Source organism: Felis catus, chromosome C2 (genome assembly GCF_018350175.1).
Source record: "Felis catus isolate Fca126 chromosome C2, F.catus_Fca126_mat1.0, whole genome shotgun sequence".
In the NCBI taxonomy this organism is placed as follows: domain Eukaryota; kingdom Metazoa; phylum Chordata; class Mammalia; order Carnivora; family Felidae; genus Felis; species Felis catus.
Window position 1 is genome coordinate 121,558,252 of NC_058376.1, and position 16,278 is coordinate 121,574,529.

Consider the following 16,278-nt stretch of genomic DNA (forward strand, 5'->3'; position numbering starts at 1 on the left):
CTTGTCAAAATCCCTTATGTTACAGCCACATAAAATCACCTGCACTTTCCCAAACTTGCCATGATTTTTCTCACTTCCTTGGCTGATTGTCCTCGCTGCCTTGTAAGCTGGAAACTGTACAAAAACAAAGTTTCAATGAATGTTTAAGAATCTGACTTGGGCCCTTGTCTCCCACCTTTGTGCACAGAAACTCAAAGGTAAAGACCTGTCAGAATCCCAGAGATTTTGTATTGTTTACTTAACATAATTGCTTAATTAATCAAAGAATTAATACCCTTTTAATCAAAGAATTCTCTGCAGGCCACTTTGAAACAAACTGATCAAAATAAACTAGTTGCCTTTGTTCTCTGCTACAAATTTTCATTCAGAATTTCATCTGTATCCAAAGTAAAACATTCCCCCATCCACACTCAACGGGAAAGGAGATATTTACTTTAATGTGCTAAGTGCTAGGGGTTTCTTCTTTTTTCTTATCCTATTAAAATTTACCTCCTAGGTTCCTGGAATTTTAGGACCCAGCCCCTAAAATTTTCCAGAGGAGGAAACCGAGGTTTTATGGACTCAGGAATGTAGCACCAGGGAGGCGGTTATTGGTGGAACATATACATGCCGACTATGCATTCAGCTCTTTCCATCTCACCATGAAAACACAGACCATTTCCAACTCACAGAGAAAGCTCCCTGTGCCTGCCAGGAAAGGAGAGCAAAGTAACCCCCAAATAACCAGTTAAGCTAATCCTCTTACATCACTCCACTTAAGGCAAGATGACAACATAAGGGCTTTAGGGAGAAGGAAATTAGAAGAATTATGTCCAACACTCCGTTTGCCCTGGGAATAGATCAGCCCTCTCCCCTTCTCTCCGACTCTGTACCCCCCCCCCCTTGGGACCAAGGGAGAGCCACTCACCCTCTGTGTGACAGGCTTGTCATCCTGGATCTGCACGGCCAGCCCTAGGTCAGACAGCCTGCAGTTGCCGAGGTCATCCAGAAGCACATTCTCCGGCTTCATGTCCCGGTAGACAATACCGAGTGAGTGGAGGTGCAGCACTCCACAGGTCATCTGGGCCGAGTAGAAGACCACCCTGCTCATGTCCAGGCCCCGTGTACCCACACTGTAGATGTGGAACTTGAGGTCTCCCCCATTCATCAGGCTCATGACCAGGCAGAGATGGGACTTGGTTTCAAAGGCATAGGCCAGAGAGACGATGAAAGGACTGCTGACCTTTTCCAAGATTTCCTTTTCTGAAAGAGCCATTTTCTCACCATTTTTCTTCTTCAGCCGCTTCTTGTCCAGTTTCTTACAGGCATACATCTTACCAGTGTTTCTTACCTGGACAGCACATACCTTAGAGAGAGAAAGAAAGGGAGAGGATGAGGTAGAAGTAAGAAGCACTAGTGGGAGAAGACAGCAAGGTTGATACAGGGAGTGAAAGGGCAGAAATCGGGTGACGTGAAAAGATGGCAGGCTTCTGAGAAAAGAGAAGCCAAAAGCAATAGGGGTTCTTCAAGAAAGAGCTAGGACCACAATGAGGTACTCTGCACCCTCCACCCATTAGGGGGGCCATAATGAAAAAGAAAGGGAAAATAGCAAGTGTTAGCAAGGATGTGGAAAAACTGGAACCTTTGTGCATTGCTGGTGGGAACATAAAACGTGGAAGATTTTGGTGGTTCCCCAAAAAGTTAAACATAGAATTGCCACATGACCCAGCCATTCCACTCCTGGGCATATACACAAGAGAGATGAAAACAGGTGTTAAAATACATGTACATGAACGTTCACAGCAGCACTGTTCACAGTAGCCAAAAGGCATAAAAACCCAAGTGCCCAATAACAGATGAATGGGTAAGTGACATGTAGTCTACCCACACAATAGAATATTCACCCGTAAGAAGGAAGAAAGTACTAATATATCTGCAACATTAGTGAACTTCCAAAACACTATACCCGGTGAAAGAAGCCAGATTCTAAAGGTCACATGTTGTGTGATTCCATTTAGATGAAACATCAGGGTAGGCAAATCCATGGAGACAGAGAGCAGACCAGTGGTCGCCAGGGACTGTGGGGAGGGGACTGGGGAGTAACTGTTAATGGGTACAAGGGTGATGAAAATGTCTTGGAACTACACAGAGGTGATGGTTACACAACAATATGATGCATGTATTCAATGCCACTGAAATGGCTACTGGTTAATTTTATGTTACGTGAATTTTACGTCAAAAAATGTTTTTCTAGTTAGAAAGATAAAGAGCTGATCATGGCAGTGGTATAAAATTGATTCTCAACTTTACTTCAAGATGAATGTTTTCTCAGATACCTGAAGTTTTCTCAAATCAAGTCCATTACCACAATTAAGGGAAACGGAGAGCTCCCGTGGTCGTGTGCTGCTATCATTCTCGTGTCTGGGGGGCACTTCAGTGTGCTCCTGGCGTAGACCCCATCATAAAGATTCTTGGCCAACTCCACATTTTGTTTGTCTTTCCCAACCCACTCTCATTTTATTTCACATGGTGGCCAGAAAAAAGATGTGGGAGCCAGCTGGGAATTCTCCACAGGCGGCACTGAAATCAGTTCTAAGTAGGTCCTCTTGAGGTTTTTGTTGTTGTTGTTGTTAACACAAAACCAAATCCTTTCATGCTGTGTACTTCACCTTCCAGCCCAGCCATTCTGAGACACTTACCTCCCCAAAACCACCTTTCCCCAGAACTCGGAACTCATCGAAGTACTTGTCCGACACCGGTTGCATCTCAAAGACCTTCCACTGCAGAAACTTGTCATAGAAGGGGCTGGCCAGGAAATCCCGGAAGGGCTGGTCCTGCAAGAAGGCCATGACCTCAGCCTTGGCCTGTGCCACCAGGGCTATCTGATCTTCCTCGGTGGTGGCTGCTTGGCACTTGGTGGCCAGAGCTGGGCTGAGGAAGGGATGTGGGTGCCCTGGAGCAGAAGCAGCCACACAAGTGGCCACTAGCCCCTGCAGCATGCTGCCCTTGACAGGACCCTCCTCAGCCAGCTCCCAACTCTGCACCTCCTCAAGGAAGGCCACGGCCTCTTGGTATGGGGGCATTGTGGCTAGGAAGTCCCGGAAGAGGCGGCGGCCAATGGGCTGCTGCTCGCACAGGTTGTTGAAGTCCTGGGGCAGGGACTGGCGGAGCTGGGTGCAGGACTGTGGCCCGGGCAGCACCAGACTCCGGCGTCGCCTCTGTAGCTCCTTGCTGTCTCCATCCAAGGTCTTCCGGGCCTGCAGGTAGGCTGTGTTGGCAATCAGGTTGTCCAGGCCCCCCATGTCGACCATGGCTGAGCACAAGGTGTGCTCCCAGGAAAAGAAAAGGAAGGATGGACAGCTGCGGTGGGGACTCAGTACGTCTGGGGGCCAGCTGGATGGTTTCCCTTGCAAGGTTCAGTAGCTTCCAGAGGATTTACAGGGAGTCTTCTAGTCCACGGGTAGCACTGGCGGAGGGTACAGAAAGAGGTTTCTCTTGTAAGAAGCTTTGCTGGCTATGTATAGCCGGCCAGAGAAGGGCATATCACAGGTCATGCTCCCATCCACCAAGAAGAAAGCAGCCAGAAACACCTGTGAAGGCCACTTGTTCATCGTGGGGACACACATACCTGCTTCCTGAATACACAGTTACCACTTTCCAAAGGAAAGGAGTCATTATAAGGTGGTATACTATTTGTTGCCGACAGCATTATTTTATTAAACTCCTTCTAATTTTACACATTTCCTTCCAGGCTCAAGCTAGGTAAACTCCCAGGAAATGCCAGGTCAGTCAGGTAGAGGAACTGTGAGGGGTAGGGGAGGTTTTCTTCCGTGTCTAGCAGCCCAACACAGAGCAGGTTACAGAAGGGGATGCTCTGAACTTTGAGTCCTGAGACATGTTCCCAGAGGCCCTCGGGGACTCATGTTGCGGCCCTCAGAGTGGACCGTGGCTTTCCCACAGTCAGTTGCACCCCGAACAGTCCGCAGAGATCATCCAGTTATGGCTTTCCTAGTTCCCAGGAGTCTGAGACTTAAAGTACTGGGTTAAAAAAAAGGGGGGGGGGTCATCTTGGCCCAAAACATCCCATGAAGTGACATAAGCAGAAAAAGAACACCGCTTCACCACATGTGGTTGCAACTGTTCCAAGGGCACAATCTAATGAGTGGAATCCGAATGTGAACGAGCCTCTTCTGTGTTGAGACCCAGAGCAGCGCAGTTTCAGGCGTGGCCCCTCGACATCTTTGCCAATACTCCCTCACGAAGCCAGGAAGCTTCCCTCCACGGAGATCGCTCAGAGCCGCCCCAGACCACGACCTCACAAAGAACAGAAATTGGTTTAGACAGAGATCAGGCTAAGAACCTCTGCTCCAAAAATAACACTTGTGTCCTACAGGGAAAGAGTACTCAGGCTTTTTCTTCACAAAGCAAGGCTAAGGCAGCTTAAAAACAAAGTCATTCAGTATTATGCCAGAGTGTTTAAAAGGGAAAGAGAGCGAGAGCGAGAGCGAGAGCGAGAGCGAGAGCGAGAGAGAGAGGAGGGGGGTGGGGGGGGGCGGGGGGAAGCTGGTCAATCTTTTTCCAAACAAACAACTTCTAGCACACACTCTGTCCAAACATCATCATGACCACCTCGGTCGGCCTGTCGGAGCCTGCCCTCCGTTCCCCAGAGCAGATACACGCTTGGCCTCATGCTACCAAGAATTATGTAATGAACTCATGGGTGCACTTTGGCTTTCACTGCTGCACTGTAAACCATCACCCCTATGGTAGAGACAGGCAATCTGCGGCAGTGACCACTGCTCAGAAATGTTGGTACTTTTTTTTGTTCTTGATATGTCATCCTGGGTCCACATTTCTGAGTAGTGAAAAACCAGTCTGAGAATGTCTCTTAAGGAGGAAATGCCTTTTCCTGTGGTTCATATGAATACAATGGCAATGGAACAGGGCAGAACTTTGAGAAAATGGTAGAATTGTCATCACATCGGTATTTAACCTTATCGCTGAAAAAAGAATGCTTTTCAGTGATGAACATGTATGTTATGAATGGCTTGATTCCACTTGGACTAATACCTTCCTTTATCTCTAGTAATCACTCCGCCCAGCTCTGTCTAATAGAAATATGTGAAGGCACACATGGAACTTGAGATTTCCTAATAGCCACAGTTATAAAAGGAAAAAGAAACAAGTGAAATTAACTTTAATAATATATTTTATTTCGCCCACTATATACAAAACATTATCATTTCAACATATAATTGATATGAGTTGCTAATGAGATATTTTACATCCTTTTTTTAAATTATATTTTTATTGCTGTTGCAAATGTTTCCTTTTGCCATTTTTAAATGTTTATTTCTGTAAGAGAGAGAGAGAGACATTGATAGCATTAGCAGAAGAGGCGCAGAGAGAGAGGGAGACAGAGGATCTGAAGCGGGCCCCGTGCTAACAGCAGAGAGCCAGATCAGATGCAGGGCTCAAACTTGTGAACCATGAGATCATGACCTGAGTGGAAATCGGACCCTCAACTGACTAAGCCACCCAGGTCCACTACATACTTTTTTATGTCCTGAGTTTTCAGAATATGTTTGTATGTGACACTTACCACACATATCAATCCAAACTACCTACATTTCAAATGCTCAGCAGATACAAGTGGCCAGTGGCTACCCTATTGGACAGCAGAGAGTTAACCCTCCTTTACCTAGTTTTGTCATGAAGAGGAATTGGTTCTTATGTTCGTTTGTTTTCTAATCAGTAATCCCATAGGCCATCTGGGTAAAACAAACAAACAAACAAACAAAACACCTCCCTTATTAACTGAAAATTATCTAATTGATGAGAACAGAATGTAGATAATAGTTGAACACAGAGTTTAGAAGCTATAAAATGACTGCATGTTGCCTACTGGCAATTTAAAACAGAGTGTCATTATTTTTAAGTTTTACTTACCTGAAAAAAAAAAAAGAGGTCTGTTTAAGACAACACTTTATGTGATTACTAACAATTAGGGTCCAGGGCTTTTCCCAACTTGATGAAACAGTAATTGGAGATCCAATTAAATAATAGCATTGTATCCTTAGCTTTAGAAGCCGAGCTAAGCGCTGTGCACATTCAGGACACCCTATGCCAAGGGGGAAAAGTACCAGAAAACTTGGATTGGAGATGTGGCCCAGCGGTTACAAGCACTAACTCCGAGACTGCTTGGGAGAGCTGAATCTCGACTCTAGGAAGTCTTGGCTGTGTGAATCTTTAGCAAGTTACTTTACTTCTCTGAGCTTCAGTCCATTATCTGAAAACAGAAATAAAGTGCTGATTCTTGAGTAGGTTCTTATGAGAATTAAATGCCAAACAGTGCCTGGCACAATGAAGTGATCGAAAGTACTAGCTTTTAAGTGATGACTATGAATCATCAAAACTTAATCAAAAAGTATGCTTTTGGTGTGTGTGTGGGGGGGGGGGTGACTCTTGATCTCGGGGTTGTGAGTCTGAGTCTCAAGGTGGGTGTGAGATTACTTAAAAATAAAATCTTAAAAAATAGTAATAATAAAAAGAATACAATTATGCTTTTCTGATATTCAGATTGGAGGTAGGAGAGACCTAAGCAATGTGGAAGAAGGTGGGTTTCTGTGTGCAATGCTCACATAGCATAGAGCGGCCAATTCAGGGTTTCACGTGACCCTGGAAAGCTGTGGAGTCTGGTGCAGCTAGAAGACAGAGAGACCAGATTCATTCAGTGACTAATGTTCTAATAAATAATAATAAACTAATGTAACTAAATGATTTACTGCATTCTTTCATAAAAACAGAAGACTAAACTCTGTCATATGAAAAAAAGAGATCTTTCATTTTGAAAGAAACTTTTATCATTGGGAAAACAATGAAAATATTTTACTACCTTTTATGATTAATTTTGTAACCTAGAGAAAAGGAAAAGCATGTTCTTTACTCACATCTTCCATTACATTTGGCATCATGTGGTTTCAAGCATTATTTTCTGATATAGATATTCTTAAATTTTAAAATGCTGTGATATAATACACTTGAAACTCAAAGAATATAAAACATTGGGTTAAATTAGTAATATGGTATGCTTGGTTTGCTTCTCTAAGGATTTTTAATATTGAAAATATATCTGTGGATAAAGAAAATAGCAAAGCAAAGTTTCTAGTAAGAACATGACACTCCCTTACAATCCACAGTTCTCTGCATGGCCCAATAGCATATGTATTTGAGGATCAAGAATTATGGAATAGGGGTGCCTGGGTTCCTCAGTCAGTTGGCATCTGACTCTTGATTTTGGCTCAGGTCATGATTGTGGAATCATGGGATGATGGGATCTGGACTCCACACTGAGGTTGGAGCCTGCTTGGGATATTCTCTCTCTCTCTCTCTCTCTCTCTCCTCTCTCTCTCTCTCTCTCTCTCTCTTTCTCTCTCTCTCTCCCTTTGCTACTCCTCTGTTCTCTCTCCAAAAAATAAAAGAATATGGGGCGCCTGGGTAGCTCAGCTGGTTGAGCGACTGACTTTGGCTCAGGTCATGATCTCTCGGTCTGTGAGTTCGAGCCCCGCGTTGGGCTCTGTGCTGACAGCTCAGAGCCTCGAGCCTGCTTCGGATTCTGTGTCTCCCCCTCTCTCTGCCCCTCCCCTGCTCATGCTCTGTGTCTCTCTCTCTCTCTCAATAATAAATAAATGTTAAAAAAAAATTAAAAATAAATTTAAAATAAAAGAATAAAATAATCTAAAAAAATTATGAAATAATGTAACTTGATATGATGTGTCTCAGAAACAAGATATTTTGTACATTAAATGTAAGTTCTGAGACAGACTAATAGGTTAGCATTCGGATACCCAAAGAAGCCAAGTTATTCTTCAACTTCTGATTTAAATCCTTCCATAATAAAGATTTTGCTTTTTTCTTTTAGTAGAAGCCCTCTACTGGAAGGAAACGCAAAAGGGTCTTTCTCCTTCCAACAAGAGCTGACTACACTTTATATTTTAATAATTTGAAAAAGTCAAGGATATCTTATCAGTTAAAATTTGTTGAATACTAAACAGAGAAGAGAGGGAAAGGAGCTACATAAATTGTAGACTACTGTTTCAATGTGGTCACAGAATTTTCTCACAAAACAATTAGTTTTCAACCATTTTGTCTTTTCTGTTGAAATTCTGAACAGTAAGATCAATGGGTGGTCTTGCTGGATTTTCTTCAACAGAGTTCTAGAGACAACTGAGGTTTTCTTAGTGAAATTAGAAAGAAGTGATACACAAGGTATTCTTAGAGGACTAAGTATAAAAGTCATACAGGAGATAAAAATCATCATTTTATCACACCATATTTAGAGACCTTTTTGTTACGGAAAATCTCAAACATACATAAAAGTACAGAGAATAGTAAAATGAACTTCCACATGCTCATCAGCCAACTTTATTATCGGTATTATTAGCACTTTGCCAGTTTCCTTTCACTTTCATCTAACACTCTCTTGTTTTGTTTGTTCTTTTTTTTTTTTTTTAACAATTTAACTTTTTTAAAGCAGTTTTTGATTCAGAGAAGAATTGAGAGGAAAGGACAGATTTTCCACTTGCTCCCTGCCCCCACCCAGGCATAGCCTCCCCCCACTATCAACATCGTCCTTCCCTCCTGAGTGCTACATTTGTTACAATTAATGAATGTATACTGGCATATCATCATTGCCCAAAGGAAAGTGGGGAGTGCATTTCGAGATGTGGGAGCAGCCCATTCAATGCCAAAGACCAGTGGAGGGTCCTGAATAAGGGAGAAGATACGTGGCAGCAAATGAGGCCACAGGAACAGCCAGGAGTCAAACCATCCTTTTAAGGATGTAGTCTCTGTCTTAAGAACAATGGGAGGCCATCAGAGTATTTAGCCATATAACATAGTTATATTTGTGTTTTCAGAAAGATCCCCCTGGCTGCTGTGTGGTGAAGAGACTGGGAACAGGGAGTTGGGGGAGACACCATAGGCAGCCCAGTGAGTAATGATGATGGCAGTAGACATGGAAGGAAGCAGAAAGAATCACAACCTATGCAGAAGGCACAATGGACAGGAGACGGTGAGATGCAGGGTGAAGAAGAGGAAGGGGTGACTCCAGGGCTCCAGCTTGAGGGAACTAGACAGATGGCAATGCCATTCACCCAGATACAGAAAACCTTGAAGGGGGAGTGGTTTGAGTTCAGTTTGGGACATGCAGGCTTGGGGTGCCAATGAGACAGCCACACGGAGATGTCAGGTGGCACTGTAGTGGGCACTGAGTGTGCAGTAGTAAAGAAAATAGACAAAAATCCCTGTCTTTAGAGAGGTTACATTTTAGCGAGTGAGACTGTTAATAAGTAAAATATACCATATATTTAATTACAAATGACCCCAAGACTTTGTAACCTAAAATAATGAATTCTGTGCTTTGGGCAGCTCTCTGCTGGTCTGATTCCTGTGGTTGCATTCAACTGGGGGGTGGGAAGATGGCTGAGCTCAGCTGGGAGGCCACTGGGGGTTTTCAGCTGAGGACGGCTACAATTAGATGGACACTTAGCAAGATGGCAGACTAAAGGGGAAAGGGGGAATACAGAAAAATCAGTTTGGAGGCTAAGGCAGTGACCCTGGTGAGACATCAGTGGAGGTAACGGTTAAGAGGCTTTGCTTCTGCAGTAAATGTGGGGTGTAGCAGAAAGAAAAAGGACAAGGTTGACTCCAAGGTTTCGGTCCTAAGTAAGTGGAAGGATGAACAGCCCACAGACTTAGCTGAAAATCCTCTGGAGGAGCAGGTAGTGGGGAAGATCAAGAACTTAGTCTTGTACTGTTACATTTGAATTGTCCATGAAACATCTAAATGGGAATCTTGAGTAGCTGCTGGATCTGTGGGTCTAGAGCCTAGAGGAAAGCTTGGGCTGGAGGTATTCACTGGAGTCATCCAGTATATGAAAGGCATATTAAGGCCGTGGGACTGGATATAACACCCTGGGGGTGAAAGCAGAGAGGTCTGAGATCAGAGCCGAGAGGTCAGAGAGGTGAGAAGTCCAGAGGGGTAGAAGAAAAGCCAACAGAGGATGGTACCCTAGAAACCAAGTGAGGAAATAGTGTTAAGGAAGAGAGTGATCAATTGTGGCAGGTGCTGCTGATAGGTCAAGCCGGGCAAGTACGAAAAACTGACTTTGAAAGTTTTATTTACTGGTTTCTTTGTGACACTGGAAAGGAACACAAAATGGGGTGGAAAGTGCTATAAAAGTTGGTATGTATATGAGACTAATACTATGCATAAAGGAGAAAAAGAAAGCCTAGTGGTATCTTCAGTGGGGGGCACAGCAGCATTTATTCTTTGGGCAGATAAAATAATTCTATTTGAGAGCTTTATATTTCTCTTAACTCAGAATTTTCCAAGGTCTAGTTTTTAACTGCAAACTTAACTTTGAGATATTTCTGCGGGTTCTCATGATCAAGGATATTTTAAGTCACTCCTATGTTGTGCTGCATATTCTGGGGATGAGTGGGTTGGCAGGGAGAGACAGTTAATGTATTCTTGCTTAACTGGTTAAATATGCTATTTTAGGGGCGTCTAGGTGGCTTCAGTCGGTTAAGCTTCCAACTTTGGCTCAGGTCACAATCTCATGGTTCATAAGTTTGAGCCCCGTGTCGGGCCCTGTGCCAACAGCTCAGAGCCTGGAGCCTGGTTTCCATTCTGTGTCATCCTCTCTCTCTGCAACTCCCCTGGTCATGCTCTGTTTCTCTCTGTCTCTCAAAAAATAAATAAATGTTAAAAAAATTTTTTAAATATGCTATTTTAATAAAATATTGAAATCCAAAAAAGATTTAGCAATTTGGAGGTCATTAGGGAGCTGGACAAGAGCAGTTTCAATGGCGTGGTATGATGAAACCCTTATTAGTCAGTTCAAGAGAGAATAGAAGGAGGTAAATTGGAGGCCGCCAGTATAAGCTACTCTTCTGAGGAATTTAGCTCAAGGGTATGATCACTGGAGTGAATGGCCAACATAAGGTGGAAAGACAAGATCGCTGGAGGAGAGGACGTCAGGGGATTGAGAAATCAGGTATTAGAAGCACTGCCCATGTGAATATTGAAATCACCAAGAATTACCCAAAGGGTAAGGCAATGGAGAAACTGACAGAGAGTCAAGCTAGCATCTTCAAAGAACAAAGGAGAGTAACTGGGGTCACAGGAAGACTGTGGTGAGTGGTGTTCTAATGACATGAGAGTCAGAGCTGGGTGTTTTTAGGGAGAGAAGTAGCAACAGAGAAATGGAAACAGCTTCAGTAATATGAGGGAGAAGAAAGGTTGCAGAAGCAGTGCCTCAGGGGAGAGACAGGTTTTAGTGATAATAAGAAAGTGAAAGATGAAACCAAGAGCTGGTTCTTTGAGAAGATAAACAAAAATAGGTAAGCCTTTTAGCCAGACTCATCAAGAAAAAAAGAGAGAAGACCCATATAAATAAAACCAGAAATGAAAGAGAACAACTGACAACAGAGAAATACAAAGGATTATAAGAGACTACTATGAGAAATTATATGCCAAACATTAGACAATAAGAAGAGAAATTTCTAGGAACATACAATCTTTCAAACCTGAATCAGGAATAAAGAGAAAATCTGAACAGACCAACCACTAGTAACAACATTCAATCAGTAACCAAAAAATTGACCAACAAACAAAAGTCAAAGACCAGATGGATTCACAGGTGAATTCTACCAAATACTAAGAGTCTATGCTTTCCTCCTTAAACTATTCCAAAAAATACAAAAAGAAGGAAAGCTCCCAAATACATTCTAATGAGACCAGCATTACCTTGATACCAGAACTAGACAAACATTAAAAAAATAAAAGAAAAGAAAATTATAAACCGATATCCCTGATGAACACAGATACAAAAATCCTCAACAAAATAGTAGCAAACCTCATTCAACAATACATTGAAAGGATCATTCACACCATCAAGTGGGGTTTATTCCAGAGATGCAAGTACAATTCAACATTCACAAATAAATCAATATGATACACCAAATTAATAAAATGGAAGGATAAAAATCATATGATAATCTCAATAGATGCAGAAAAGCATTGTCAAAATTCAATATCCCTTCGTGATAAAAATTCTCAAAATTTGCTTAGAGGGAGCAAACCTTAACATAATAAGGGCCATATAAGAAACACACTGCTAACATCAAGAGCTTTTCCTTTAAGATCAGGAACAAGACAAGAATGTAGACTCTCCCTATTTTTACTCAGTGTAATATTGGAGGTCGTAGCCAAAGCAATCAGACAAAGAAAAAAAAAAGGGGGAATGAAAGGCATCCATATCGGTAAGGAAGAAGTTAAACTGTCACTATTTGCAGGTAACATGATACTATATATAGAAAACTCTCAAGATGCCACCAAACAACTATGAGAATTCGTAAATGAATTCAGTAAAGTTGCAGGTCACAACATTAATACACAGAAATTGGTTGTATTTCTACACACTAATAATGAAGTAGCAGAGAGAGAAATTAAGAAAATACTACCATGTACAACTGAACCAAAAAGAATGAAATATCCAGAAATAAACTTAACCAAGGTAGTGAAAGACCTGCACTCTGAAAACTATAAAACACTGATGAAAGAAACTGAAGACAACACAAAAAAATGGAAAGATGTTCCATGTTTATGGACTGGTAGAATTAATATTGCTAAAATGCCCATACTATGAAAAGCAATCTACAGATTCAGTGCAATCCCTATCAAAATACTAAAAGCATTTTTTCCCCAAAAGCATTGTTCAAAGAACTAGAACAAATAACGGCAAAACCTTCATGGAAATACAAAAGACCCTAAATAGCTAAAGCAATCTTGAAAAGAAGAACAAAGCTGGGGTGCCTGGGTAGCTCAGTTGGTTAAGCTCCTGACTGGCTCAGGTCATGATCTCGCAGTTTGTGAGTTTGAGCTTCGTGAGTTTGAGCCCTGCATCCAGTCCTGTGCGGACAGCTCAGAGTCTGGAGTCTGTGTCTCCCTCTCTCTCTGCCCCTCCCCCACTCACATTCTGTCTGTCTGTCTGTCTCTCTCTCTCTCTCTCTCTCAAAAATAAACAAATATAAAAAAAAATAAAAGAAAAAATCTGGAGGTATCATACGCCCTGATTTCAAGGAATACTACAAAACTGAAATAATTAAAATACTATGGTGCTGGCACAAAAATAGACACATAGATCAATGGAACAGAATAGAGAGTCCAGAAACGAACCCATGATTATATGGTCAATTAATCTTTGACAAAGGATTCTTTGGGATAAAATAATTCAAATTACTCCTTTTAATATCTGTAGACTTAATAGTGATGTCATGTTGCTCATTCCTAAAGTTGGTAATTTGTGTCTATACTCTTTTTTTCTTAATCAGTGTAGCTAAAGTTTATCAATTTTAATGACCTTCTTAAAGAAATGGCATTTGGGGGTGCCTGGGTGGCTCAGTCAGTTGAGTGTCCGACTTCAGCTCAGGTCATGATCTCTTGGTCTGAGTTCAAGCCCCGCGTCTGGCTCTGTGCTGAAAGCTCAGAGCCTGGAGCCTGCTTCGGATTCGGTGTCTCCCCCTCCCTCCCCCTCCCCCACTCATGCTCTGCCTCTCTCTCTCTCTCTCTCTCTCTCTGTCAAAAATAAATAAACATTAAAAAAATTAAAAAAAAGAAAAGAAAAGATAGTCTCTTCAATAAATGGCATTGGGAAAACTGGACAGCTATATGCCAAAGAATGAAACTGGAGCATTTTCTTACACCATCCACAAAAGTAAATTCAAGATGGGTTACAGACCCAAATGTGAGACCTGAAATCATAAACCTCCTAGAAAAAAACATAGGCAGTAATTTCTTTGACATCAGTCATAGCAACATTTTTCTAGATATGTCTCCTCAGGCAAAGGAAACAAAAGCAAAAATGAACTATTGGGACTACATACACCATAAAAAGATTTTGCACAGCAATGAAAGCCATCAACGAAACAAAAAGGCAACCTACTGAATGCGAGAGGGTATTTGTAAATGACATATCCACTAAGGGGTAAATACCTAAAATGTATAAACTTACACAACTCAACACCAACAAATAACCTGATTAATAAATGGGCAGAAAAAACAGAAAAGACATTTTCCCAAAGAAGACACACAGATGGCAAACAGACACATGAAAAGATGCTCAACATAACTAATCATCAGGGAAATGCAAATAAAAAATGATATATAAGCAATGAGATAAGATATCACCTTACACCTATCAGAATGGCTAGAATAGAAAGAGAAGAAATAAGTTGCGGTGAGGATGTGGAAGAATCCACAGTGCACTGTTGGTGGGAATATAAATTGGAGCAGCTACTGTGGAAAACAGTTTGGAGGGTCCTCAAAAAATTTAAAATAGAATTACCCTATGATGAATAGAATTCCACTAGTGGGTATTTGCCCAAAGACAATGAAAATACTAATTAAAAAAGATATAGGCACTCCCGACGTGCCTGGATGGTTCAGTTGGTTAAGCATCCGACTCTTGATTTAGGCTCAGGTCATGATCTCAGGGCTGTGAGATAGAGGCCTGGGCTGGAATCTGCACTGGGCATGGAGCCTGCTTAGGATTCTCTGTCCCCCTCCCTCTGCCCCTCCTCACTCTCTCTCTTAAAAAAAAAAAAACAAAAGAAAAGATATATGCACTCTTATGTTTATAGCAGCATTATTTACAATAGCCAAGATAGGGAAGCAACCCAAGTGTCCACTGACAGATGAATGGATAAAGAAGCTGTGGTGTATATATACAGTAGCATATTACTTATCCGTAAAGAGGAATGAGATCTTGCCATTTGTGACAACATGGATGGACCTAGAGGGTATTATGCGAAGTAAGTCAGACAGAGAAACACAAATACTATGTGACTGCACCTGCATGTAAAATCTAAAAAATAAAATGAACGAATAAACATGCAAGCAAAAGGCAGAAACAGACTCATATAAATACACAGAACAAACTGATGATGGCGTAACTACCAGAGAGCACAGAAGAAGTTTCAGAAGTTGAGGAGGAGTGGGAGAGGAAGGAATAAAAGGGGATGTAAAAAACTACTTGGGATTCGGGGCACCTGGGAGGCTCAGTTGGTTACGCATCCAACTTCAGCTCAGGTCATGATCTCACAGTCCATGAGTTCAATCAAGCCCCGCATCAGGCTCTGAGCTGTCGGCACAGCTTATTTCTGTGCCGACAGCTCAGAGCCTGGAACCTGCTTCGGATTCTGTGTCTCCCTCTCTTTCTGCCCCTTCCTCACTTGCACTCTGTCTCTGTCTCTCAAAAATAAACATTAAAAAAAAATTTTTTTTTTTAATCCAAACAACCCAACTACTCGGGGTTAGATTTGAAAGAATGTGAGTTGACCTGGGAAGTCTGGGTTTTTTGTGTTTTCTGACCTAACTGGTACGACTCAGTGGTGTTGGCCAGGCTCTGAGTGTTGGGGCAGGGAGAGGTGCTGGGCTGGTGTGGGCCTGCAAGATGCTGGAGCTGAGACCACTGGTCCCACTTGACCACTGAATTGTGGGAGGTCTTATGTAGAATACTTGGGTCCCCGCCCACCTAGTCCATGTGTGTGGATCTGGCAGAGGGGTGATCTGAGCTGAGCTGGGAGCATCTGGGGCATTTTTGTGGTTAGATGCAGGTTTGAAGGCTGCAGGTGAAGACTGCACCAGAACCAAGAGTAACTCCTTTTACTTTGCATCCACCTTGGGACCCAGCAGCAGGGCTGCAGTGGAGCAGGAAAGACTCTAGCCCTCCTAAGCTTTATCAAGGGGTCTATGTATATTCACTCATAAGACCTCAGGTCCAGGCCATCTGTCCGACAGAAACAGCACTACAACCTCAGAGCCATTAAGCGCTTTTTAAAGCAGAAGGTATGGGAATGACCCTAGTCCAGATCTTGTACCCTTAAGTTCTAAGCCCATTGTCAGAAAAGTTCTGAGTCCGTGTTGTTCAGTGAGGTGTTCAGAGTTCAGTGAGGAATTTCAGGCTACGCTAAAATTTCCATCTTATGACTGAGAGCAGCTCTAAGATTTTGTGCACTTAAAACCCCGAAAAATGTTTTAGAAGGGAGCTGGTATGAATAAAACATTTTCCCTTTTAAAAAAATCACCTCTTCCATTACTTATTTCTTCTGCATTTTGATAAACTTCTTGAAAATGAAACACTTCTAATGAACTCCACGGAGCTTTCTCAAATTACCTCCACAGGGGACCAGAACAAGATCAGAAACACAATTATTTTGATTTGAGTGCTTTCT

At 42.2% G+C, this 16,278-nt stretch overlaps 1 protein-coding gene across 3 annotated transcripts in view; it reads right to left on the reverse strand.

Annotated features, from left to right (window-relative positions):
• Positions 1–4,497, reverse strand: part of GRK7 (G protein-coupled receptor kinase 7) — a 33,563-nt gene extending 29,066 nt beyond the window's left edge. For 2 of the 3 annotated variants that reach the window (XM_023260510.2, XR_002745427.2), the window contains exons 1-2: positions 2,679–4,497; positions 908–1,345 (exon numbers count right to left, since the gene is read on the reverse strand). In XM_023260510.2, coding sequence (XP_023116278.2) covers positions 908–1,345; positions 2,679–3,290 — 1,050 coding nt within the window. In that variant the 5' untranslated portion in view covers positions 3,291–4,497. The remainder of the gene's footprint in view (positions 1–907; positions 1,346–2,678) is intronic. The other variant, XM_003992047.6, reaches the window with a different exon arrangement.
• Positions 4,498–16,278: the final 11,781 nt, after the last annotated feature.